The 27375-nt window shown below is 49.3% G+C and overlaps 2 protein-coding genes and 1 non-coding gene across 4 annotated transcripts; 2 read left to right on the top strand and 1 right to left on the bottom strand.

The window, feature by feature from the left end:
- LOC132447013 (neurabin-2-like) lies at positions 1-20699 on the top strand. 2 transcript variants are annotated; one of them, XM_060037617.1, is made up of 11 exons: positions 1-133; positions 414-2023; positions 9097-9229; positions 11265-11385; positions 11968-12072; positions 14044-14134; positions 15464-15613; positions 15913-15966; positions 16485-16714; positions 17255-17351; positions 19101-20699. In XM_060037617.1, the coding sequence occupies exons 2-11, from the start codon at positions 521-523 to the stop codon at positions 19149-19151; spliced, it is 2535 nt and encodes an 844-aa protein (XP_059893600.1). In that variant the 5' UTR covers positions 1-133; positions 414-520; the 3' UTR covers positions 19152-20699. The 2 variants fall into 2 exon arrangements, with proteins under 2 accessions (XP_059893600.1, XP_059893599.1); XM_060037616.1 differs by having other exon boundaries at positions 14044-14176.
- On the bottom strand, positions 20696-26767 carry LOC132447012 (zinc finger protein 420-like). Its single transcript, XM_060037615.1, has 7 exons — positions 26462-26767; positions 25766-25866; positions 25572-25664; positions 25185-25459; positions 24700-24767; positions 23180-23370; positions 20696-23017 (listed from the first exon to the last, which is right to left on the bottom strand). Exons 2-7 carry the CDS (start codon positions 25857-25859, stop codon positions 21003-21005), a joined length of 2736 nt encoding a protein of 911 aa, XP_059893598.1. The 5' UTR covers positions 25860-25866; positions 26462-26767; the 3' UTR covers positions 20696-21002.
- Positions 26768-26967: 200 nt separating this feature from the next.
- On the top strand, positions 26968-27038 carry trnag-ccc (transfer RNA glycine (anticodon CCC)). Its single transcript has one exon. It is a non-coding gene; the product is annotated as a tRNA-Gly (tRNA).
- Positions 27039-27375: the final 337 nt, after the last annotated feature.

Raw genomic sequence — 27375 nt, 5'->3', positions numbered from 1 at the left:
GGTAACGGGACTGGCTTTAGGACCCAGTGGGTTCCTGGTCCATGCAGCAGTCTCTGTCTCTACGAGGACCAGAAATCTGCAGTTCACAGAATGAAGAGATCAAAATGATGCTTCCTTTAAAAAGGGATTAAACGTAAGCAATCTGTCGTCAGTGTTAAGTCCGAAGCTTATGACTTACTGTTCTAGTTTTCTGCAGCAGTGTGTTTATGCGTGGTGCTGATATGTCAAGCTTTGTTTAAAGGGATAGGGATTTTTTGCATTATAATTGCAAGCGGGGCTAATGACAGATGCATCGTGCTCCCATTCTCAATTACACTGAAACACAGTCGCGTTGGATGCTAGCTTGGCCTTTAAACCATCTCTTGTTTTGTATTTCTCTCTCTCCCCCTTCTGCCGCTAACCAACCTCTCCAGGATTGATCGGCGGATTTCGAGATCAGCAAAATTTGTGTTTGCCCTGTTGGGGAGGAGAAGGGAGAGACATGCTGCTGGCGAGCATCCGTTGCGACGCCTGACCGACCATGATGAAGACGGAGCCCACATCCAAGAGCACTGGCTCTGGATCCTCGCTGAGGAGCCCATCCCCGCACCGTAACGCGTACGAAGCCGGGATGCAGGCCCTCAAGCCCGTGAAGGAGAACAATGCCGCGAACGGAGACCTGCAGGAAGGCCCGCGGGGACGCAGGTACGGCTCCAACGTCCACCGTATTAAGAACATGTTCCAGCAGATGACCACCACATCGCCCTGCGCCGACGGCGCCGAAGAGGGCGATGGCGAGGGCGGCGAGATGGAGGACACAGACAACGCCGACACATCGGTCCGTCTGTCCCTACCCCGAGCTGGGAGCTTGAACGAGAACGTGGACCATAGTGCGCTTTTGAAACTGGGATCTACGGTCTCCGACCGCGTTGGTAAACTAGACCCCAAGGCGGAGAACGGGCAGCAGCCGCAGAGAGCGTCGTCGCCCAGCTACTCCAAGCTGCAGGAGACGCGGCGGATATTTGAGCAGCAGCAGGAGCGGCAGCAGGAGCGGCAGCAGGAGAAGCTGGCGACCACGCGGGTGTTGCTGAAGACAGACAAGGCCTCGAGCTTCCATGATGGCCGGCTAGACGTCGGCCGCTTCAACGGCAGCACAGAGTCCCTGGACAGCCTAGACACCAGCGAGGCCGTGTCCCCCACGGTCAGCCAGCTGAGCGCGGTGTTCGAGCGCGCCGCCGAGCTCCGGAGCAACCTGCATCGCCTGTCCTCCACGCCGCCCCTACCCTCCCGCGGGGTGTGCACCAAAGTGGGTGTGCTGCACTCAAAACTCATCCCCAAGAGGGCCAGGGCGCTGCCGGTCAGCAACCACGAGGATGAGGGGGGCCGCGGTCAGAAGGACCAGGAAGGGGGCCCGCCCAGGAGCCCCAGGGGAAGGACCACCACCAGCACACGGTCGCCCCCCACATCTGACAGCCTCAACGGGGGTCAAAACGGTGCTGAACTCTCCTCCGGCCGCCACCATCACCACCACCATGCAGCGGAACCAAACGACCAGAAGAACCAAAAGTCGGTCTCGGATGCGGGGGTCGAGGCGAAGAGTGGGGACGTGAAGCCCAGCAAGTTTAACCAGGGTCAGGACCCCGGCAGCACCCTCTCCAGCGGGGACACCCATGCCTCCGTGGGGAACGGGGACACCACCGGCCGGCAGCCGCGTCAAAGCTCTCCGAAGGGGGGCACGGGCCAGGATGGAGGGCCACTGGTGGACGGCGAGGGGGCAGAGGGTGAAGGGAGAACCGGGGATGAGGAGCCGCAGTCGGGCCGCCGGTCGGGGGACGTCGGTACCTACAGCTCTGTGGGGGAGGAGTACGATAGCCAGGTGGACGAGGAGGAAGGGGAGAGGGACGAGGAGGAAGAAGAAGAGGAGGAAGAAGAGGAGGATGACAGCTACGAACCCGAGTCCAGCTGCGTGGAGGTCACTGGGCTGCCTGAGGAGGAGGACCCGCCGGCCTCTCGGAAGATCCGCTTCAGTGTCGACCCGATTAAGGTGATCACTCACTCACTCATTCATTCATTCATTCACTCACTCACTCACTCACTCACTCACTCACTCACTCACTCACTCACTCACTCACTCACTCACTCACTCACTCACTCACTCACTCTGAATGCTAATTCCATGTCCATCTAAAGTTAGACTTGGGGATTCCCTGTGGTTCATGAAAATTAAAACCCACAGAGGAATTATAGCAATGTTACGAAACAGTTGTTGTAATTTATTCTCAATGTGCAGACATACTTCCACAGGGCCACCAGAAGTTGGATATAGCCCACTTTATTCCTCTTGCAGAGAAAGGCCTCTGTGTTCTTTGTATTGTGTATAATGTGTCGCACATCATTTGTATGCAGTGTTGTCTCTTCTCATACGAGCAACCATAAGAGCTGGAGACAGATGGAGGTGTGCGCTATAGGCTATTTTAACACACTTTTGTTCATTAATTAGCACCCTCCACGCTTCTTTCCACGGCTGCACTCTGACGCCGTCACAGTTGTTGATGAGAGTGTCTACACTCGCAGGCTCCCCCATCCACAGTCGGTGTGATCCTAGCTAGCTAGCTGCTAACAGCCTGCATTCCCCCCGTGCCTATCACTGGGGCCCTGAAAACGTTTCTGTGTCTCCTCCGATACTTATCCAAAAATGCAGTGGGAGCTGCTCTGTCCGTAGATAATTGCGAAGAGAGAAACAAGAAAAGGCGTTCATTCCGTTTTGTGAGAAATGCAACCGGCCTGCAGTCAGCCAATTGATGCATAGCTTTGGATAACATTTAGACTGCTACTGGGAGAAAAGGGACATATGTGTGATAGAGAAGTGAGAATGCTTTATTTTTTTTAGTAGCACACACAGACACAGACACGCAGTGTGAGAAAGCCAAAAGGTCAAGCTATGCCCAGGGGGGACCCATGTGTTGTTATGCCTTTGTGGACTGATACGAAAGAGACGGTAATGGTTAGAGCGGATGCAGGGAGCCTCTTCTCCGAGCCGGGGCCCGGCGGTAATGATCCAGGGACGAGCGTCGGACTCCCAAGGCTCGGCCTTGTGTTAATCCGACTGTGCCTCGGGGCTCCGGTCCACAGAGACCGACGGGGACTCTCTCCAGTGGCGCCCCGGCTCTCTGCATCACACGTGCTCGCACACTTCCCCTTCCTCGCGCTCAAAGCCCAGACGGAGGCTCCATGGCTTGCATCAGTGGTGGGGGCTCAAGCTGCCTCCTTGCTGTTGCAAGTTGCTGAAGGGCAGGGTCAGAGGAGGGTCTCAACCCGCTACAGAGACGCCGGCTGTGGAGCCGTAATAGTTTCAGTCATGCCGCGTCACTGTACGGCACCCCTGTTGAATGTAAAGGTGAAGCTTGTGTGTCGTTGGACAATCATTCCCAATATGTGACAGTGACCCCCTACTGAATGCTTTATGTATCAGTCTGCAGTGCTTGTGGCTGTCAGGTGGAGCGCGAGGAAGTGGTGGTGGCCCCCTCATCAAGGCGCCTGAAGAGCAGCCATGTTTGGGTAGTACAAACACAAACCGCGTAGGCTGTGTGTGAATGGAGTTGGTGTTGTTTTGGTTATTAAAACTCAGAGAATGTCATCGCACGCAGTGCTTTGCCGCGGCACATCAGGGAGTCTTTTGTTCGGGGGGGGATGATGTGATCATGCAAGGCGGGGGGCGTGATGTCAACCAGAGCTGACCCGTCGTCATTGAGGTTAAATGTCAGGCCACTGTAAAACCAAAAAAATAGAAATGCTCAAAGCTCTTGCGTCGAGCTGAAGCCGACTTTCTCCACCCACACTAACAGGAAATGCCATTTTTAGTGCATATCTTTACTTGTGTTATGGTCTCAGGAGGACATCAATCTGTAGTTTGATGTTGACACACACACACACACTCTCTCTCTCGACTGACTGACTGACTGACTGACTGACTGACTGACTGACTGACTGACTGACTGAAAACAGCCAGTGCAACCCAAGGCTGAGACAGAATTCACACTAGCCGCTTTGTTCAACACCCTCGTTCGCTCATTCTGTCCCTCTCGTTCTCCTGTGTGTCCTCTCTCACCCTCCTCTTGTTTGCTACCATTCTCCTACTGTTAGTAAAAATTGTCTGACAGTATAGTTGTTTCAGACAGCCCCCTTCCCATGCATTTCCACGGCTGGACGGATGGAAGACAGAAGTCATGTCACGCATCATATCTTATTTGCTTGTGCAGAATGTAAATGATATTTTTTCAGTATACTACTTTCCATTATTTAAATATTTGATGTATATCCTTGGTGGATAAGAGATATAACAAAGAAAGTGTAGTGGCTTGGGTGTTGAGCAAGCAGATGAGTGGTACCGGCTTGGAATCCCCTCATTGCCAGGAGACCAGCAGTAGGTATCCTCGAGCAAGCAGTCAAACCAGCTCCCTGCTCCTGCATAACATGTGTCGCCTGACCACGGCTGGATAGAATCATGGTTGAAGCGTGGGGCAGGCTACTCTTCAATCGCCTCCCACGTCTGTCTGTATTCTCCTGCCTCCACACAACTCTGTCTCACACATACACACACGCAAACGGCGACCTCAGAAAGCCTATGATGTTCATTCCCTTACCAACCACACCGGTGTCATAATGTACAGTCTATTGGACGGAGTCAACACCTCGTGCAGAAACGCGTGTCTTTTAGGCAACATCTGGGGGGGAAAAAGCACAGGGCAGCTCGTCCAGTGGACTGTGGCTAGAGGTTGCCCACACCTCAGCAAACAGGAGAGACACTCTTTCCTTACACACTGAATATCGCAGGTCAGCGTGTCAGCAGTCCCGACCAGCCCCCCATGTGTCCAGCGTCCTGTATTTCATTATCCAGTGAGATATGGCGGGATACCAGACAGATTATCGAGCAAGGTCACACTGTCCCGCTTCTCCTTCCAACCCACCCCCACCTACCCCGCCCCTCCAGCAGCAGAGCCGTACATGTGATGTCCCCGTCCCCCCCCCTAGCCCCCCGTCAGCCTATGCGTTCAGGTTACTGCGACAAAACCATGTTACGTAACGTCCTGCATGCAACAGTGCGATTATAACATCTGTCTGTCACCAGCGCACCAATCAACTCGGAGCGCTGAATTGAAGACAACACTCCTCTGGGTGTTCCGTCGAGGATTGTCAGTCGGCGGCTGCTGATGGGTCTTGGCGTCCTCCTTCGGGCCAGGGTCATTTTACTTGTTTCGTCTGGCCCGACGGAGCACTGTAGCACAGGGACAAACATGTTTTAAAGCTCCCCCAGCCCCCTCTTTAGACATGCGCTGCTGTGGCCGGCCCCGGGGTCAGCACTTAAGCCTAAATTCGCTCCTGACCAATCATGCCAGCCTGCCAAATAGAAAAAACGTTCTGGTGCTATGCAACCGTAACCATGGCGAAACACATCCGTAACGGCCAGTAGAGAGTCGCATGGCGACGGGGTCCAGGTCGGTTTCGTGGCACATCTGGGGTCAAGAGCATTCATTACCAGGGTTAGCACCATTTGGAACCAATTATGACAACCGCAGCCTCCAAATCGTTCGCTTACGCTGATTGGTTTAGCCCGAGTGCGAGGGTTGCTGAAGGAAAGTTTCTTCTTTTTTTTTCTTTTGAATTGGTACGGCCATGGGAAATTGTTTGGTTGCCTCGTTTTCCAGTTAATTCCTTCTGGGCTGGAGCTTTGGTTCCGCATGTGTTCTACCGAACCGTTTGGCGCCGTGCCAGTTATCTGGCGTCCAATCACAGCTCTCCCTCGACTAGACATAAGCTCGATCTCACCTCAACATCCTGCCAGGTTTACACGCAAGCGATAAATCACAAAAACTTGACTCGTAGCTGGAATCGAGTTTGGTGACACAGGAAGGGGAAGTGACCTAAATCCAACTCCAGACCTTATCAAGGAGAATGAGAAACGACTGTGAGATAAGAAACTCACTGGCAACACAAGCCACTTAACCTGAAAAAAAACCTGACACGAAAAACCAGGCCACTGTGACGAGCACTATGAAGATGAAGATGATGATGATACCGACGACCATACTGCGTTGTAGGGTGCTCTGCAGGAAATACTGTGTGGTGTAAGAGAATACAACCGCTTCCTACTCCACACATCCTTTGGCCCAATCCAAAATTAGACGATTCTTGATTTTCTGTTTTAGCCCTAGTCAGGCTCCAAAGGAACCGTGCATGTGAGGGGCAGCATCTGGAGTCCGCCCAGAGATGTGAGTGTCGTTGCAACAAGCTACAAAAAAACAAACGGTGCTCCCCTGGCGTTAGCGTAACCACACGGTAGCTAGACAACCCCACCACGCTGGAAGCAGACGGTAATAGAACCCAGGCCCGCAGAGAGGGAGAAGCCTTCTCATTTAGCGTGATCCAACAAGTCACGACACAAAATGGTGGTTGTCAACACGAGGCTCGCTGCAATGCACGCGAGCACGCAAACAAAACAACCTGGTGGGATGGGTCGGTTATGGTAGCCGGGTGCCCACAGAGCCCTTTTGTAGGACACCCCAGGGAGGGAGGGCGGGCTGGGAGTTTCCTGGCCATCTGTTATCCACTGTGACCTACTATCGGCCACAACTGGAGCAGCCATCCCTCCTAGAGCCCTGCACCCTGCCCAGTCCCACCCATGTGCCCACCCCTGCTTTTAATCCCCATGTTTGTCTCCTCAAGGCGCTCAACCCGCACACTCTGTCACTCCCTGTCACGGACGCGTGTGGGTGTTTCCCCTCAACAGTGAGGGTCCCCCCACCTTGTTCTGAGCATGCTCAGTGCGCTCTGGTTCTTCTTGGCTCGGGCCGACAAGGTGTCGGTGGGGGTGAGAGTGGGGGTGCGGGGGAGGGTGCGAGCTGCCAGGGCCCTGAGGGAATCCTAATGCGTGTTGTCGTTGTCTTGTGTGCGATCATCCGATGAAGAAATAAAAGTCGATGCCATGTCAAAGACAGTGTGACTGCAGCCTTCTTTAATGCACTCTGGGCTGGTTCTGCTTCCCCATGGCTTATGTATGTGTGAACTTTAGTGAGGGTGGTCTCGAAATAAAATGCTTTCAATATCCAAAAGCCACACAAGGACCTTGCGTTGCTATTGATTGTTTTTTGTGCATCTTCTGGAGTAGTGAAAGCATTCTTTTAAAGGCAATGATATCCAAGAGCCAACAGCTGTAGCCTCCATCTTTAAGGCCAAGACAAGTTGCCTGTTGAGAACTTAAATATCGCAGAGAAGCTAGCTTGCGATGAGTTGCTCTGTTTATTTATCCATCCCACTTTGGAAGCCATTGGAGGCAGTAGGCCACACAGTGTTTTTCCGTGGGTGTGTGTATGCGTGTGTGGCTGTCTGTAATCCACATTCTGTTAATCCGTCTAAATACAAAGGTAACCTAAATCGGAAGCCTCTTTCCAGTCTCTCTTCTATCCCATGCTGGCAGTCCACGGCATTAGGTCAGCCGGTTCACTGGAAGGACTTAATGCAAAATTCAACATTTAACTGCCATTTTTTTATTCCTGCAAATAATTCATGTATATATCCATATGCATTAATTTATGCTTCTTCAAAAATAACTCTTGTTGAAACTTCAGGTTTATTCTTCCACGTCAAAATGTATGAAATTGTTATAGGGTAATATGAGACTCAAAGTGCACTTAAAAGTGGTCATTACATTCAGAATTCCAGGCAAGGATCCGCAGTGCAGTGACGTGTGTCCGTGTACATACGATGTTTGATCATGGGTGAGCTGGAGATTCGAGGAGACCGTATGTGTTAGAGGAGGTGTGTGGGGGGGGGGCTGGAATGTTACGGGATCTGTCAAAACTCACCGGCCATTTAGTGTGGGGGTAACCACGGTGACGGATTGGGGTAACCAGGGAGATTGGGGGGGGGGGGGGGGGGGGGGGGGGATGTGACTGAATGGCAGCCAGCACTGCAGCAACAAGATGGCACAAATAAGACTGAAACTAAGCTATGGGAGAAAGGGGAAGAGGGTAAGAGGGAGAGAGAAAGAAGCTAAGAGCGAGGGAGGGAGAGGGAAGGAAGGAAAGAGAGGGAAGGAGGGAAGGAGGTAGGGACATTGAGAGTGAGTAAAGGAGAGAGAGAATGAAAGAGAGCGAGACAACATTTGTGTAAAAAAGTGAAAACATCTCATCAAATTGAGTACGAGGTTTGGAGCTGTATGCGAAGAAGCTAATCATTATGTAGAGTGGGGGAAGGATGTGAACGAAATCAAAGGGAATGTACACAAGAAGGTCCAGCGATGGCTTGGTTGCCGGGCCGATGGGGCATGAGGTGTTGCATGCATAATCACTTTCCAAAGACCAAGGGTGATGCTTTTAACAGTGTGTGTGTGTGTGTGTGTGTGTGTGTGTGTGTGTGTGTGTGTGTGTGTGTGTGTGTGTGTGTGTGTGTGTGTGTGTGTGTGTGTGTGTGTGTGTGTGTGTGTTAAGAGAATCCATTTGAGTGTGTGTGTGTGTGGCCTCCTAAGTAGCAGCTGCAGAAGAGTTCCATTAGCATGCTGGGTGCGCTTACGTAAACCAGCCCCACAAGAGTGGATGTGCGATGGGAAAATGTCCTGAAACTTGGCCTCTGCTTGGTCTGGCTTCTCGGTGGCTTACCTTAGCTGATTTTCCTCATCGGGCTGGCTTGGTTAACCTCGACTTGAGTTTGTGGTGTGCCTCTATTACACTACTATTACACCCCAGCCGGCAGACTACTGTAGACTCTCATGGCTCTGATCCATCTTTGACCAAAACAGCTAGCATCACAGAGCAAAACAACCCTGATGTAGCCAGCAGCTGTTTGCAACGCAGACAATCGCTGTCTGCTTTGGACTCGGGTGGAGAGAAGTGCTAAAAAAATATTAAACAAGCCTGTAGTGGAAAAGACAAACATGAAACATGAACGAAATATATTTCGGAACACATCGTAGTCTAGGCTAGGTTTCCACAATGGTCTGTTTCCTACCTGCCTGCCTGCTTGTCCCCTCCAGGCGTTTTGATCAAAACATTGTCGTCTCTGTGACGCGTTGGGGTTTCCACAGCGATGAGTTTTCCAACCAGCCCTGTTTGTCTCCCCCAGGTGTTCGCCACCTATCCCAACGAGGACTATGACCGGCGGAACGAGGACGTGGACCCCATGGCGGCCTCGGCGGAGTACGAGCTGGAGAAGAGAGTGGAGCGGCTGGACCTGTTCCCCGTGGAGCTGGAGAAAGGTACGCGCCCACCTCCCACCCACGGCCTATTTAAACCCCCCCCCCCCCCGCCCATCCAGATAGCAACGACCTGGCTTCCTCTCTTCTTCCCTTCCCTTAACGCCGCCGGCCATCATCTGTCCGCCTGTCTGACGCGTCAGGTCAAACTACGACGTGTTCAGGGAAAGGGAAGCGTTTATTCGCCGTGGGTTACCAGATAGTCTGGGGAAAAGTGCCGCGTATGCGTCTCTTAGAACGGTCTTGTTTGTTGAGACGTAAGGACGGGTCGACTCCGGACTCCACCTTGTTTGCCTTTCACACACGCACCCCGGGTGAACTCCGGAGAATCGGGTCAGGAGACGATCAGGGCTTTCTCACACACGCCACAGGAGGTAAGCCGCATCAGACGTATTGGAGATACGCCATATCCATCAGGCGAGGTGTGGCCCCTGGGTAGACGGCGTAAGAGGCAGGGCGTGACGCAAAGAGTGTGCAGTAGAAGTCACATTGGTTTGTTTACAACACATCGGAGATGGCGGGTGAGGCTTCCAACTCCGTAATGTTGACCCTTTTTGCGGTGATATCAATACTGCATAGATTTAGATGTGTCCGCGATATCCACACAAGAGTGGAGGGCGGAAAGAAGTTGGAACACAAAAGGCAGGCAACAAGAGAAACGGGCGAAGCCGCTGCACTTGGTTTTGCGTCGTTCGCATGATGTGAAATGTCATCCTCACGTTAGCAAGCACGCCCACTCGCTCGCTGTGAATTATCCGACACTTTGATCATCCAGACTTTAGACGAGAGGCCTGGTAGGTTACAGTCCAGAGGGGCGGATCCCGACGTTTTTGTTCACACACACAGCCCCACCGGGCATTATCCGACTGTCCGGCTTTCGGTGTGTGTGTGTGAAAGGCCTATTGGCGGTGTAGATCAATATCTGAAGCATGATGGCAGACCAGTTCAAATCCGGGTGAACAGTCCTTATCACTTTCTCTCGCTTAATGTTTGTTTTTCGACCAATCGTGTCGCTGGAGGAGGGGATCTGCAAGCAGGTAATTGGCGTACACAAACTCGGCCCGCAGAAGTAAAAGTTAACTGTAAAATAAGTGTCTAAAGGTTTTAAACCAACCACCATGTAGACTGACCACTGTTTAAAAATCCCCTTCTGAAAGCTTCATCCAGTCACACCAGTGAGTTTTCTCTGATAGAGTATGTTCTGTTATAAAACAGGATACGAGGCGTAGCCCCTTCGGTTGCAGTTCTTGTTTCTGGACCAAGCTCTGTGACGCCCCCCTTGAAGCTCTGCTATGACGTAGGCCTAGTAGGACTGCGGGTTCTGAGATTAACCAACAAACCACCATTTCACATTTTTCACGGCATACTTCAAAGGGAAATGGAGCAACTGTGAACACAATTAGCATATAGAAACGTCCCAGTTTGGGGTCTGCAGCCTGTTCGTGTGGAGAGCAAATATTTACTGATGTAAAACGAGGTTTAGGCTGCTTCCTATTTCTACATGCCCCCGCATCATACAGAAAGCATGGTGTCCACAGGGCAAATGTACTGCAACATTAGACGCCTTTCCCTCGGCTACCTTGCGTCCCTTTAACAATATCGCACGTTAATATAGTTATACATATCTAAATATAGCATAGTGTATAAGGACATGGTAAAAGATGCTCGATGAGGGAGAGAACGCAAAGCAAGCCATGCCGGCTGGTATTATAGTGGGACGACTGTATAATCTGTGTGTGTTTTGTAATGTACATTTTAGGGAAAGCATTATTTGTGGCATCTACCTACCCAAACTCATTCGTTTTTGCATGTACTTTCCTTTAAATAACAAAAACAAAAAACTACATCTGTAAAATATCTCTCTTATCAGCCACACAACCAAACATTGCACATTGATATCACAACAGACCCATTGCACACCTCTGCCTTTTCACTCGACGCGTACATATCCATGAGCGAAGGGGACATGGACCCAACCAGGCGTGTTGACATCATGGAGCGTACGGCCACTAACCGTGTCCTGTGCTCTCTGTGTTAGACGGCGACGGTCTGGGCATCAGCATCATCGGCATGGGGGCCGGGGCCGACATGGGCCTGGAGAAACTGGGCATCTTCGTGAAGACCGTGACTGATGCAGGGGCCGCCCACAGAGACACCAGGTAGGGGCCCTGAACGTCCGACACCGGGCCACTCCTGACCTGCTCAGCATGGGAGGGTCAACTCGAGCCGAGTGCTTATTTTTTTGGGGGGGATGTTTAATGCGTAAATGCGATCGATACTTCGATTTTGTAGTGATGCCCTGTTAACCTAGATTCCGGTTCTCCAACATTCAATTGGAAAAAATCCAATGAAGCTATATGGGGAGACTCTGGTTTGTACCCCGTAAAGTAATGATATTTCTCACTTGCTGAACTATGTTAAAATACAGATAACTTATGACAACAATTACCTTGGTTGTACAGCCAAGGGTGTTTAAGCCTTTTTTGAAAAACGGACTATCTTTTTTTTAACATAGTTAAAACATAGTTTCATAATCATAGAAACCTATATAACTGGCTTTGGGGATTCCCTGTGTTATTTGATGAATGGCCCTCCATGGATCCATAAATAATTCATCAGAATAATTTAGCGATTAACTGTAAATTGAAGGAAATTAAACACCCCTGCCCTCACACACAGACACACACAGACACACACACACACACAGGGGGGTGAGCCTGACCCCGCTGGTTTGTGTTCAGGATCCAGGTGAACGACCTGATCGTGGAGGTGGACGGCACCAGCCTGGTGGGCGTCACGCAGAGCTTCGCCGCCACGGTCTTAAGGAACACCTCAGGAACCGTCAAGTAAGAGACTCCTTCACTACCGACCAGGCGGCAATCTTGGATTCTTGATTTCTAATTAAGGGAGCTTTTTTTATCGATATATATGGCATGTTAGGCACTTTTGAGTCTGTACCGGTAATTAAGGGCTATGCAAATAAAATGGAATTGAAATAAGATATTTGGTTTAGAACCAAGACGGTCGCTGGGGGTGAGTGAGGCCCATTGGACGGCCGTGTGCTGCACAACTGGTGAGACTCAGTTGTGCAGCACTTGGAGTACCAAAAGCTAATTGTGAAGTGAGACGTTAGCGGCCGACAAGGTAGACGAGGCACGGGAGTTGAACCCAGGGTCTTTTTGGACACGCTATCCTCTACATTATCCCACCCTCACACTTAGTAGTAGTCATTCCAATTGGGACAAAAGCTTCTGCTCCTGAAGGATCCCTCTGTAAACATCCCCATTCGCATGACGTCCAGGTTTTCCTTCCTTGCGTACAACGTTGCCCCCGACAACATGGGCGGCGGCAAGCGCCGAGACGAGAGCAGCAACAACATCAACAACAACAACGACTGCCTTGTCATCGTCCCTGCAACCCAGCGCGTCCTCCTGACATCTGACACTCAAGAGTCTCGCCGGAATAGATCGCTTCCTATATATCCTGTTCTGCCCCCGTAGCCAGTTCGGTCATGCGAGGCTTCTCCGACCACATCCTGGGCCATTACGATTGGCCGCCGAGATTGAGGCCCCTTGCGCCGCGACGCCGCTAAACACCACTGTGATGATGATTACACCCTTTTATGATCGCCGTCCTCCCCCTTGAGAGACCCGGCTGGATTTAGAACAGACGGTTTCAGCCACAGTAAACATCGGCAGTTGACATAGTTGGCTGGAAAGTAGTGTTTCTTTCATTAAGAAGCCTCTTTGCTAGCTATGCTGCGCCGTGGTTTGTTTAGGGGAGGATAACCGTTCAGGGCACTTCATTGCTCCACTAGGCTCTTGCATCATTTAGAGCATTTTGCATTAAGGGACGCGTGTACATGCGCTATCTCTTTTCACGAGATAACGCATACATTATAGATCTTCAGTAGAGGTATACAGAAATCGGACTCGGACATGGATACAGATCGGGACGTGTGTTTATGAACACTTCGTTACCCGTCGGCAAGTGGAAGGGGAATTGAAAGGTCCCTGTGGGTAGTCTTAACTGACCCTGGCCACGTAACCGTTTACAATTCTACTCAATGCACTGTTGTGGGCACGTGAGTGAAAAAAGAGAGAGGGAGGGGGAGAGGGCGAGAGGAAGCGAGTGACAGAGAGCGAGAGAGAGAGAGAGAGAGAGTCCACGACAGGCTTTGGAAGGGCTTTGATTTTAATCACAGAAGAGCCTCTACCCCAGAGACTAGAGCCTTTTGTTCAGCTCCGAGCAGGAAGCAGATTTCAGCCGCTGGAGAGCCCAGCACATTCCATAATGCGCACAGTGCACTACTGTACCCCAGCTCAAACGCTGCGTATACATATATAAAGACTTGTTTTCTGCTGCATGGTGCCAGCGCATATAGGTTAATGCTTACATTAACCCTAAAATTCATTTTAAACATTGCCCTTCTTTATGAACTATTCCTAGTGTGTGATGATTTGCACTACCCCTGTAACGACCGCTGTCTGAAAGTAGAGTCCCCGTGGTGTACTCCTCAATGACCAGTAATTGTAAATGATTAACAACGTCCTTAAAGGGCCTCCTATTTTACCACCAGGTGGCATGCTGATGAGCCATTACAAGCCATTTCAAAATCTTCATTGTAGTGACATCACAAATGGGAGTGACCTCCTAGTTTGCTCGATCACCAGCATCACACCTGGCGGTTAAATAACACCCCTTTCAAACCACAACTTCCTACGTATAGTTCGCCGTTGTACTCGACGTCCTCCACGAGCTTGCTTTCGCCGTTTCCACGTTCTGAGTGCGGGTGTGTTCTCTCCCGTCGGCTGCAGGTTCCTGATTGGCCGGGAGAAGCCCGGGGAGCAGAGCGAGGTGGCCCAGCTCATCCAGCAGACCCTGGAGCAGGAGCGCTGGCAGAGGGAGGTGATGGAGCAGCGCTACAGCCAGTACATGGACGACCAGGAGGTCAGCACGCGCCGCCCTAAAAGGCTCCGAGTCGGCCTGGTTTGGTCGTAATGATGGCAATAACAATACAAATATAGGGCACATGTGAACCTAAATTCAATGCTACACTTTCAAGTATGCAATGGTAAGAATTAAGAAACCATAATGAGGATATTGAAATGGTAAAACCGACAGGAAGATAACGACCCCGAAAAACGTAACACTATACAGTAAATACACAGTCACTTAAATACTAGTATAATAGATGCTTGTTTAAATACAATGCCCCCCATACATTCACTGAGTGCATGTCATTGCCTGTACAGAATACATAAGGGCCCTCCAGAGCCATGTCGGATTGTCCACAGTCTCGCCCCCCCACCCCCTTCGCACATAGACCATGATTGACATTAATGCAGAATGTGACAGAGATAAGGGGGAGGGGTTTTACGCTGCAGTCTCTGTTTTCATGCAGACTACATAATCAGCACAATCAAAATGATTGAAAGGCCGGTTCAGGCAGAGCAGGAAGACATGGGAAGAATCCAATTCTGGGGCCGGGGCGTGCCACTCTCACTGCAGTATTCATCTCCAGATATGAGGATTGCAATCTCCCCCTGAGTTATTCTCTGTCCGTCGTGCCTTCATGCAAACAATGTCCCATTGAAAGTCGTGGCAACAGAATGCGTGCACGCTGTCCACATTTGATATGAGCCGTTTTACTATTACTATTGAGGCATATGTAGACTTGCAAAGAGAGTTAGGGCCATTAATGGTGAGGCCTCTTGTTCAAGGATGAGGTGTCATTAATGAGATTGTTAGGGTTAGGCATCTTGCTCGAGGATGGCAACGGGTAGACTGGTTATCGGGGTTAAAACCCACAACCCTTCCCCTGGGAGTCAAACCCCCTGACCGTTATCCTGCCTCTGTTTAAGCACCCCTATCCATATAGTCTGTGTAAATTGGGGCAGCATTGGCTCAGGAGGTAGAGAGGGTTGCCTGGCAACTGGAGGCATGCTGGTTCAATCACCAGCTGTGATAGAACCAGCGGTGTTGAGGTGTCCCTGAGCAAGACGCCTAACCCTAAATGCTCCCTTTTTCTCGCCTCGCACGGCTGACAACGCCCTCTGTGTTTAAATGGGTGCATGAATGGGTGAAAGAATGAGTGATTATGAGAGACTTATTGTGAAGCGCTTTGAGGGGCCACAGGTTAGAGTGCCATGGGCCCAAATAATAAGCAACAGATTGTTGTCAGGGCTTTGTGTTTTTTGTTATTTATTCATCCATTCATCTCTGTTATGACGGCAGGGGGGTGAATACGCCACCGACGAGGAAGAGGACGAGGACGAGATGAGCCCCTCCTACCGCGGGGCGATCGAGGTGTTCGACCTGGTGGAGAACGAGGACATGTCGCCCCTGGAGACGGATCCCGAAAAGCTCGCCCACAAGTACAAAGAGGTGAGCCCTGAGTGAACGGGAAAGAGGAAGAGATCCTCACGATCACACCTTGTATCACACGCAGGCGGCGATGTTACGTGTTACCTAACACCTCGTGCACAGGCACACTTTGAAAAACCCAGCCGCAGTGGGGTACGTGACCTCTTGTGAACATACATTGAAGTGGCGAACCCTTTGTTCGCCCTATGTCCATGTATTTGTTTGCTACCTCTGCTCCTTTTGGGTTTTGGGTGTGACCCTTGTCTTGGTACAGGTCAAAGACACTGCCTGACGATATTGTGATGTATTTTGTTCCGTAGCTCCACATAAAACATGCCGTCACGCAGGCTGAGATCCAACAACTGAAAAGAAAGGTATGTCACTCCTCAAGTACCCGACAGACGAGCAGGTTACAAATAGTACATTTGTCGATTGTATTTTGCCCCCACACACATAAGCTAACAAACCGCTTGAGTTAATTAGAATTAGGTCATTCATTCTTTTCCCTTTTACAGGCACATTCTAGTCGTGTAACAAGAAAACATTTCACAGGGCCCTTTTTAATATTTGTATTTGGTACATTAGTCCTGCTGAACATTAGTACATATTAATGTTATCCTGTAAATATGTAGTTAATATTAGTAAATGAGTCTGCAGAACATTACTACATATTATTATCATCTTGTTAAATATGTAGTAATATTAAGTGCATTAGTCCTGCACTACATTACCCCACTAGATAAATAATCAAAGAACAATATATGCGGCAAAGCGACCTCACGTAAAGGGCATACTTATTTCCGCAACAAAAAGCGCTCAATCCCCGTTTCACTGTCCAACCTCCACGACGTCTCCGGTCTGTTCTGAACGCGGCGCGGTCGTCCCTCCCCAGCTGCACCACGCCGAGCAGGATAAGCAGCGGTGGCGCATGGACAAGGCCCAGCTGGAGCAGACGCTGCAGGAGAACAAGGAGCGCATGGAGAAGCTGGAGGGCTACTGGATGGAGGCCCAGAGCCTGTGTCAGGCGGTGGACGAGCACCTGAAGGAGACGCAGGCCCAGTACCAGGCGCTGGAGCGCAAGTACAGCAAGGCCAAGCGGCTCATCAAGGAGTACCAGCAGAAGTGAGGCCCGCTTCTGTCTGCTTGTTTGTTAGGGGCTTAGAGATCGCTACTTTTTAGGAGTAGATTAGTACAAGGGATCCACCGACTTCACGTTTATCCGTTATTAATATGTGCCACTACAGGCTGATTCTTCTATTCAATTCACTTTTATTCGTAACGCCCCTAATCACAGGTACAGTCTCTAGGGCCATGTATTTATGACTAGATATATTTATACAACATGCTACATTTACATTTTACATTGAGGGCATACATTTAGCAGACGCTTTTATCCAAAGCTACTTACACCACTCAAGGCGACAACCAGCTCGTCAATAGCAGTTAGGGTTAGTCTTGCTAAGGGAAACCTCGACACTCGGCTAGGAGGGGCCGGGGATCAAACCCGCAACCTTCCGGTTACAAGTCAACCCCCCTCTACCCTCTGAGCTACTGCCGCATCATTACAATGAAAAAACGATAACAACTTCATCAGCATGGTTACAAAACCAGTAGCTCCTGCTCCACGTTTTGGGATGACTCTGTTGTTGTTGTGGTCCTCAGGGAGATCGAGTACCTGAAGAAGGAGACCCAGCGGTGTGCACAAGATGGAGCCGAGGCCTCGGAGCTCCAGGAGGAGTCTGGGCAGCTTGAGGAGCAGGTAACGGAGAACCCCCCCCCCCCCCGGTCGTGTGACAGCTCTGTGGGCTCCCGGATTGCACCCAGTCCTATCCTATATTTGTTTGATATAACACAAACATCATTTGGTAAGGGTCGGCAAATAGAACCTGTTCCAACAATTCTTTTTGGGGGGTTATTTTTTGGGTGAGAATTAATTAATTAATTTGGCACTTTAATTTACGATTAACATTAGCTGCTAAAAGAGCAATCAATGAAGTCTGTGTCCTTGTATTGTTATGTAGTGGATGTGCGTTTACGTTGGATGCAGGTGTGACCTAGGACCACTGGGTTTTATTAAACGCCAGGGTTTGTTCTTGTTACTCCTCATATCCAAAAGCACTTTAATCTGGCGGCCGTGATAATCCATGACAGTACTCCGTAACCACAATAAAATGAATGCCAAGCTTCCATTCTGGATGGTGGCCTCAACCTAGCATCCAATCCCCACTTTCACTCAGACAATGATGAGTGTGGCTGCCTGGGGAGCCTTGAGGCCCTTGCGCCGCTACGCCGCTAAACACCACTGTGATGATGATTTGTGTGGCTGCCTGGGGAGCCTTTAGACTCTGATGGTGACGCAGCACTAGTGGAGCCCTGGAGTCACAGTATCCTATGTTATTGAATCTTTGGTTGCACTTTATTTGAAGGGGTGTGAATAAGACGGACTGACTGACAGCTTTTCTGAACAGGAAGTCTATATGACTCATTTAGGTGCCAATCTGCAAAGGATGTGTGAGATGTCATTGTTGTAACTACTTGACGTTCAACAAGACAACATAACCTGTCAATGTCTTTGTTATGACAACCAATACAACATGAACATGCCATAGCTGGCCTAATTACAAAACTCAAAGGAACTATTTAACTACTTTGTGTTAACATTACGTTAAACTGTCATGTGGTTGGTTTCAACATTGGCTGTCATCAGACTATTATAATTGTGTCATGAATAGTTTCTTTGACCTCGACTACAGTGGTGCACTGTCAAATGCTTGTAAACACCTTAACAAAAGCGATAGACGAGCATCTAAACAGTTATTATTTTTGCGAAACCAATGTTCCCTAAAAAATATATACATATGCCCTAAAACAGAAGCTTCCAGAAGTCTTTCATAAATACAGACTTTTAATAACATGATGAATAGTTGTTGATGAAAAGAGGATGATACTTTTAAAATCGGTCATCAAAAGACAAGCAAAATAAGAAATGTAGCATGGATATTCTATCAATCTTGGAAATATATTAGCAGAAATTTCAAAGAAAAGCGCACATCTTTAAGCCGTAGAGAGTAGACATGTCGTTGAACTCATCAAGTGGGCGGAGTTTGGTCCAGTACGCCTCAAGAAGGCTACACAGTGATCAGTGAAGGCTGAGCAGGCTCCTGGATCCAGCCACCTGTACACCAACTCAGCAACACGTTTTCAAGAACACTACAAAATCTACATTTCACCAAACATGCTGGCTGAAACTTGCTTCATTAAGACTCTTTCATGTTCATGCAGCCGTCATGACAGTCATTTGCACACCTCCTCAAATGCAGGGTTACCATTAGTCAATTCATATTACTGATTTCTGCTGTGACAGTCATAGTTTGTCTCAGAATAATAACATACATCTTGGCTCATTGAGTCATGCAGAACCATCACTGAATGCCTCTGAATGCTTTGACATTTTGACATTTGATCTATTAAAACTATGACCGTCTTTTCTTTCAATCCTTGTCTTCAGGTGGCTGACCTGGAATCCAGGGTCGAGGAGCTGAAATCAGATCCTTTATAGGGAACAAATAGAAGCCTTCTTCCTCATGGCGTTTATCAATGGAAGCTGAACTTGGCGAGATTTAAGGAGACGTCGGCGACGATGATGGTGGCGTTATTGTACTCGCAGTGAAACGCAGGGTATCTTTGGTCTCCAAACGTACTGTGTATGTACCCTTCGGCTTTAACCCCATAGTTTATTTAAACCCTTAACTTTTCTTTTTCTGATTATATTTGGAAAGGTCGTTTTCTCTTCACAAAGGATAACATTTTCTGTCGCAGTATTCGTGTCGTTTGGTTTTTTTGCGAGTTCAGTATTTAACCATTCCCCGTTTATTTCTTTTTTTGCTTTTGCTTTTAATTGCCAAACACATTCCTACTATTCCTTTGCCTCATTTTTGTGAAATGTTCTGAATTGTACAGACAGCGTTACTGCTGTATGTGGTGCATCGCACAGAGTTGTGGGGGGCCGTGTATATATTTTTATTAATGTGCAAAACATTTAACATTATAGAAACTAACGAGAATGTGGATCAGCGTGTGTAATTGATGTGATCGAGACAGGCGTGTTGGTTTTGAAAGGCTATTGCACTTGAGAGGGATATCGGCATCACTGGAACGGCACGGAGCCCGGAGTGACTCCAAAACATGTACACCAATACCCTGACCTCCTTCAGAATGGTTTCCTCCTCGCTTCTTTTCAAGAAAAACCACCTGCTGCCTACTTTTCAAAGCGGTTTCTGTTTTTTTTTTTTTTTTAACATAACAAAGACTCTCCCGTACTTCGACGATCAAACAATCGCTGGTTTCCACTCTCGTCGTCGTCAAACGCTCTACTTTCCTAACATGGACCAGACTCCTGAACTGCTGTGCCACACTTAGAAACGGATGAAAACGGATTACAAGTTGTTCTTTTTGTGATTTTTCTCTTCAAGATGGATGTTGCCAAGGGTTGTTGTAACCGGTATTATTAGCTAGGACTACTGATATACAAATACATATATATAATATATATATAGAAACGAAACACAACTGGGACTTGGGTGGTTTTAGACGCCCGTACCAGCAGTAGATTTTTAGATTTGAATATGTAGTGTAACAAACCAGCAGCTGCACACGACACCCCTGTATCCCTAACCCTACCCCCCCCCCCTCCCATAACCCCTGTGTGTAGCACATGGAACACTGCCAGGGTCGCCCCTGTTTCAATCCGCACACACACTTTAAAGTGAATTGGGTCTTACTTGTGTCAACCGTCATACAGGTATGTTTGTATAGTCCAGATAAAAACTGGAATATTTTAAACGGCGCTTAATGTTTGAGATGTAGTGAAAGACGTATACAACGGCGATGGAGATTAAAAAAAAAAACGGAACAAAAAGCAATGCAGTGAACGACGGAAAAAGATATACAGTATGTTGTGAGAATTATATCTGGGTAACCGCAAAAGTGTTAGGATAACGGGAGTTAAAAATAATAATCGGCATGAGTATTTTCATAATATTAAGGCTTGTACAGGGCACATGCTTTGCATTGTATGTTTTGTGGAATAAATGAACAGTGATGTTAAGCTTGGGGGTTCTTTTATTTCCACGTAGTACTTGGCAACATTTTAAACTGCTAAAACGCATTGATGTTTCTGATTGAGTGAGAATGTTAAAGGGGATACAGAAATGTATGCAACTGTATCCTGATCAACTTCAATGTAAAGCGCTTTAAAACAAGCATGAGGACGAGAATTTCAAGCAGCCCTCATTAAATGCATTACAACATGAAAGCATTTCTCAATCCCTCTTAATGCCGGCCCACCGACGAAATTCATGACTCTGGCCCCCCCCCCAAAAGAAACAATTCTTTAACAATTGTCTCCAAATTAAATTTGATCCGGCAACGGGTTTGAACCCCAGAATCTCGAGTGCATTTTCTGCTGGTGCCTCCGGAGGTGGTAGTTCCGCGAGAAGCTCTTCCCGCACTCGTCGCACTTGAACATCCTCTGGCCCAGGTGCAGCAGCAGGTGTGCACGCAGGCTCTGCGGGCGGCTGAAGCTCTTGAAGCACTCGGGGCAGCTGTGCGGCCGTACGCCCGTGTGCTTGCGCTCGTGCCTCTTCAGGTCCCCCGACTGCCGGAAGCTGTCGCCGCAGTGTGTGCACAGGTAGGGCTTCTCGCCCGTGTGCGTGCGCAGGTGCACGTTCAGCTGGCCCATGTGCACGAAGGTCTTGAGGCAGTGCGGGCAGCCGTGGGGCCGCACGCCTGTGTGCACCCGCTGGTGCTGCTTTAGGCTGTAGTGGTTGGTGAAGTCCTTGCCGCAGTCCGTGCACAGGTACAGCACCACCTGCTGGAAGCAGCGGTGCGCCCGGTACTTCTTAGCCGTGCCGTACGTCTTCCCGCACTCGGTGCAAACGCGCGCCACGTCGCCCCCCGCCTCCTCGCCCCCCTGCTCTTCCGCCGACTTCTCCGACTCGGGCAGCCACTCCAACTCCTGGGGGTGGTGTCGGCGCACGTGCTTGCGCAGGTAGCTGCGGATGGTGAAGGAGAAGGGGCAGTAGGAGCAGGGGAAGATCTCGGAGGTGCAGTGGTGCTTGTCGCAGCTCTTGATCTTCTGGTGCTGCTTCAGGTTGAACAGTTTGTTGAAGCCCTTGCCGCACACGTGGCACGCGTGCGGCTTGCTGTCCGCGTGCGCCGTCCTCTCGTGCCGCTTGAGGAAGCCCGCCTTCTTGAAGGTGGCGCCGCAGCGGGAGCACCTGTGCTGCGCGGAGGCGGCGCAGGCGTGCCCCTTCAGCGCCGCGTCCGATTCGTATTTCTGTTTGCAGTGGACGCAGCTGTGGGCCTGGCCCTCCTGAGCGGACGCGCCGACGTCCGACTCCTCCACGCTCTCCGGAACGGCCCGGGCCGGGCACGGCGGCGTCTTCTTTGGCGCCGGAGTCCTGCGCTTGGGGGCGATGAGCTTTGTGATGGTGAAGATCTTGGAGCGAACCCCGAGGCGCTGCGGCCTCTGGTACGCCGGCTCTTTGGGAGTCTCTGGTGACTGCGGCACCGAGGGGGGCGCTTCGGTGTAGTCCAGGTCCTCCGGGTCTTGGGCGTCGTCCGCGGACGCCTCTGAACTCTCCCCCTCTTCCTCCGCGAGTGCCATCTTGCACGGCGTGGGCCTCAGGTCCTCCCCCTTGGCCTGGTGAGACTCGAGGTGCCGGCCCAGGTCGTTGTGCTGGCTGAAGGTCTTCCTGCACAGCGTGCACACGTAGGGCCGCAGGTTGCCGTGGACGCGCGTCTGGTGCTTGTTGAGGTAGCGCGCGTTTGAGAAGCTCTTGTCGCACTGGACGCACGTGTTCCGTTTCTCCCCCGGCGCCGTTCCTTCCGCCTCCTCCAGAGGGCGACCCTCTTGCCCGGGCGTGTGCCCGCCGACGGCCGCTTCTTCGGGGTCCGGCGGTTCTTCAGAGGCGAGCTCGTCCGTCTCGGCACCTCCCGTCTCCGTTTCCGTCTTGGTCTCCTGGCGGCAGCTCTGGACCGACGGCGCCTGCTTGTTGTGCACCAGCTGGTGCCGGAGCAGGCCCGAGGCCTGGCTGAAGCTGCGTCGGCACTGGGGGCAGCAGTAGGGCCGCTTGTTGGAGTGCACCGACAGCGCGTGCCGCTTGAGGTGATGCACGTGTTTGAACACCTTGCCGCACTCCCGGCACGTCTTGGCCTCCGGGGCGTCCGGCGCGGCGAGAGGGCTGGGATCGGTGGAGGTGGAGGGGGGAAAGTCCTCGGCGGCCTCCGTGTCGGGCGAGGAACACTCCCTCTTGGGCTGCGTGTGGAAGTGGTCGACGTGGCGCTGGCGGTACGTCTCCGTGGTGAAGGACAGCGGGCAGTGGGCACAGAGGAACATCTGGAACGTGATACTCGGGTCACTCTCTGGATAGAAACCAAACGAAAGTTAACCATGGGCATCTTGAAAATCGTCAAAGTAAGATGAGAGAACAAAGTCCTTTTTCCGTGTCAAAACATCCTCTTTGGACTTTGGGGTGTATCTCACAACAAGTAAATAAGTTTTGCCTCAATAAGTGCCCCCCTCACCTGTGGGACAAAGCTTCCTGAGCCACATGTGGCTCCAGGCCTCACTGAGCCGGCTCACCAGCCCGGCGCTTGGCCACCACACCAGCTCGTCTCCTGGCTGGATGGTGCGGCAGCAGTGGAACAGAATGCTGCCCTTGTACTGCACCGCCAGCAGGTTGGTCTCCTCTTGGTTGCGGGCACAGTTCACATACCTGTTGGGTGAAAGGATGCAGGGAGCTCAGGGTACTGACGAAGAGCAGTGAGGGGAGTCCGTCTGCTCATTGTGTCCCAACCACCCCGTTGCTTACTCTTTTTCTACCAAGGCTGACCTTATTTTAAGTTTGTCGTTGTAAATAATTTAAAAATCTGTCTAAAAAATGAAATGCAATGCTAGCAGATTGTCTACAAGAAATCTTTTGTTTTTAATAGTTCTCCCAACCTATGTTGTAATTAAACCCATAGCAATAATGTGGAAACCCCAGTCGATGATGTAACAATTTTCTGAGCTCATAATATACTGTATTTTCCGCACTATAAGGCGCACCGGATTATAAGGCGCACCTTCAATGAATGGCCTATTTTAGAACTGTTTTCATGTATAGGGCGCACCGGATTATAAGGCGCATAGAATAGAAGATACTGCAGTCAAACGTTTGACTGGGGTTGCTTATGCATCCACTAGACCGAGCTGTGCTAAAGGGAATGTCAACAAAACAGTCAGATAAAGTCAAACTTTATTAAGCGTTCTGACAACTCCGTTCACTCCCATGGTAACGATATTAAAACGTTAATGTGCATATTAACAATATCTCCCACCCTTGTTCACTCTTCTCCCAAACGTGGAGGGGAACTTTTCCCTGATTCAGTTAACATGCAGTAAAAGAAACAGTCTGATACCACTAAATCAAACGTTAGTGCATTCACAATATAGTAACTCTCGAATTTGTTCAACTTGCGTATAAAACATACGTTTTATACGTAGTGCATTCACAATAACTCAACGTTGTTCAAACGTTAATCTGCATATTCACAATATCTCCCAGCCTTGTTCAGTTGTAAACACGTAAAAGAAACTGATACCGCTAATTCAAACGTTAGTGCATAACTCAATATTGTTCAGTTACGTATAATGCGTAAGGCTCCCTCTCGTCATTATCGCTGCTTTTACCAGTTCAGTGATTATTCCTGCCTTCGTGAAAGCTCGGACCAGAGTTGAGACTGATATATCAGCCCAGGCATCCACGATCCATTGGCAGATAGTGGCGTAAGTCGCCCGGCGCAGTCTCCCCGTCTTGGTGAACGACGCGTGTGTTCGCCTTCTCAGTGTTTGTGTGTTCGCCATATTAGGCGCTCCGGATTATAAGGCGCACTGTCGTTTTTTGAGAAGATTAAAGGCTTTTAAGTGTGCCTTATAATGCAGAAAATACGGCAATAACATTTTGCCTATCATTTTACAACGTATAACATTCGTTAACCACAAATGACACTTAAAAGCAGTGCCAACATTTAAAAATTTTTTACAGAATGTGTACAGTACTAACCTCATCCAGTTTGAGTGCGTTTCTCTCGCTGCATCAATGTAGTCGTATTCGTCATTTACTTTGTGTATCTAGAGAAACCCAAACAGTGTTAAGTAATGAAGTCACCCAACAACATGCATTCCAAACACGGGTAGAATCACTTTTAAAAGACATAATTCTTGCTGGCTAACTTCCTAAAACTATCGGCTTTCTAACTTGGTTCCTTCTTTGATGTAATTTGGTATGGGTGCCGCTGGTGTAGTGGTATCATGCCAGATTCCCATTCTTGCTACCCGGGTTCGATGTGCTTTTGCTCCATCTTTCAACAATAGATACCACAGAGCTGCAGTCTGTGTTTGGATGGTGCTCTCCGGGACCCCAACTATGGGTAATCGTCCCTAAATTATCTCATCCCTCCCCTCCCTCATCTATCATGTCCTACCCTTAATATCCTCCATGTTACGGAAATAAGTTTGTTTGTTTTTCCTGCCAATGGTCCAGCTCACCTCCCAGGAGAATCGGCTCGCCACTGCAGCCTCCCTGGAGGTCACTTCCCCCTCGTAGGGCCCAAAATGCATTCCGGGCGTCATCGCTGGCCCCTGGTTCATGACCCCCAGGCCCGTGTTGGGAATGCTGGACCTTCCTATCATCAGGCCGTGGGGAAGCGTCAGCAGTGCTCTCTGGGGCACGGCCATGCTGGTGGGCGAGTCCAGGACGAAGGACGGGCTGGTGAGGCCCACATTGCTCTGCTCTTCGAACAGAGACCGACATTCGACACAATCTGTAGAAAAATAGTTGGAAAGCAAAGAAAAAGTAAGCAATGCAACTGAACTGAGTCAGTGTCCTAGTAATAGGTATATGGATTATGTTATGAAAAATAGGTAATTGCTTACAAAAGCCATCGTCCAATTCAGCATCTTCTCCTTGCACCACTGTGTCCAGCAACTTCTGCATGGGGGTCTCTGTTGGTTCTGATACTTGAAGCACTGATATAATTAAGAAAACAAATCGTAAGGGAAAATCTGATGACGACCAATGATAAAGATGAGATGGATTCATTAACAGTAAAGGATAGTGAATGCCTTACCCGTGGATGAGTTACCATTGGGCAGTACACATTCCTCAATAATGACTTCCTCTGTGGTTTCCACCCACTCCATCACCTCCCCTTTGTCCGACATGGCTAGTCTGGTAGTAAACAAACAAACGTATGCCCGTTATTCTTATTGTTGTAAATGTAAATTTGGGTGAACATGAGTAGCCCACCATTTTGAATCGATTTCTTTTCACCGGGGTACCAAAGCTTAAAACTCAAAGAAAACCAGTAGCCACGCAGGCCTTCCTCCCAAACTAAAACAGTAACGCTACTACATTAACATGATAAGAATAGGCTGAATGTAAATACATCCCCTTCTTTTTTTTAAATGCAGAAATCATGTCTTGTCGGGGCTGCCAAACTACCGCGTTGCGGTTTATAATTCAAGAACCAGTGTATGATATCAGCAGGAGGACTGCGGTACGGCGTTACGAGCCCTGGCGTTCCTCCTGTCCTCATAATTCAAAAACACATTTCTTTATTTTGCATTTCTGCACTAAAAATCCGCCGTGGATGGTACCACTGCCACTTCTGCTACTTATTTTTACTTCGCTTATTTAGTTTATCTTGTATTGTTGCTCCTGTGTGGCTGTTTAGTAACCAAGCCTAATACTTTAACCCTTGTTTTCTTAAGATGTAATGAAGTTATTCTGAATCTGTAAGGTCAGATGAATGCACTGGACTCACGTTGGGGATCAGATCTCAGTCCTGGTAGTTGAAGGTAGCCCGTTAGCACAGGCTAAATGCATACTCATACGGCTAGCAAGGCTGGTACAGTCAATGTTATTTCAACAGTGCTGCTGTCCTTATTTTATCCGCTAGTCCGGGTTGCTCGTGGTCATTGTTCCTTAAGTTAGGAACATAGACCTGACTGTTATCATGTCTAACGACGTAGCCAGATTATGCATTTCTTCTATGGAATATACACCTCACAGAAACGGTCTAAATCTGAACCCAGAAGTAAAACCTTCATCTGCCAAACAAAGGCGCGTAACGTGTCGCTATCACTTCCGGGTTGTTTGGAATTCAAATGAAAACGTTGGTTTGTTTAAACTTAAACCTGAAAAATGGCTGATGGGCTGCAGTCATAATGTGTCAAATCTTGCAATCAAAAATATAAATATATGCCAAATATTAATATATTTTTATATTTGTACTAAACTTAAACCCTTCTTTGCTGTGTATCGTTATGGGCGCCGCTGGTGTAGTGGTATCATGCAAGATTCCCATTCTTGCGACCCGGGTTCGATTCCCGGGCGGCGCACGCTTTTGCGCCTTCTTTCAACAATATATAACACAGAACTGCAGTCTGAGTGGGGTAAGGTGATTATTATGTGGTCAAATTCCAGGTATCGTCAATGATGATCACTGTTTTCCTATGACTAATGTTTTGTTGAGTCAAAATAAATAATTACTCACTTCAGCTCTGTGTGTGATTTATAGATGCAGTATCTTCACAAGACTTCACATCTCAAACGCTCAATCTTCAGTAGGTTATTCTGCAACTCGTTGAGTCTGTTTTAACTCGATGATGGGTCATTGATGAGTGTCACCTGGATTACATGTTGGTCCTGATGATGATGATGAAGACTACTCCATTA

This window comes from Gadus macrocephalus, chromosome 18, assembly GCF_031168955.1.
Source record: "Gadus macrocephalus chromosome 18, ASM3116895v1".
Taxonomy (NCBI): Eukaryota; Metazoa; Chordata; class Actinopteri; order Gadiformes; family Gadidae; genus Gadus; species Gadus macrocephalus.
This window is presented reverse-complemented; position numbering and strand designations above follow the sequence as displayed.

Bases quoted from the DNA above. Each gene is read 5' to 3' on its own strand.
- LOC132447013 (XM_060037616.1), top strand. From the start codon at position 521: ATGATGAAGACGGAGCCCACATCCAAGAGCACTGGCTCTGGATCCTCG. The intron at 9,230-11,264 runs GTACGCGCCCAC...TCTCTGTGTTAG, and splicing joins CCCCGTGGAGCTGGAGAAAG to ACGGCGACGGTCTGGGCATC. The intron at 15,967-16,484 runs GTATGTCACTCC...GTCCCTCCCCAG, and splicing joins TCCAACAACTGAAAAGAAAG to CTGCACCACGCCGAGCAGGA.
- LOC132447012 (XM_060037615.1), bottom strand. From the start codon at position 25,859: ATGTCGGACAAAGGGGAGGTGATGGAGTGGGTGGAAACCACAGAGGAA. The intron at 25,460-25,571 runs GTAAGCAATTAC...ATTTTTCTACAG, and splicing joins TGAATTGGACGATGGCTTTT to ATTGTGTCGAATGTCGGTCT. The intron at 23,018-23,179 runs GTGAGGGGGGCA...GTTTCTATCCAG, and splicing joins CAGGAAGCTTTGTCCCACAG to AGAGTGACCCGAGTATCACG.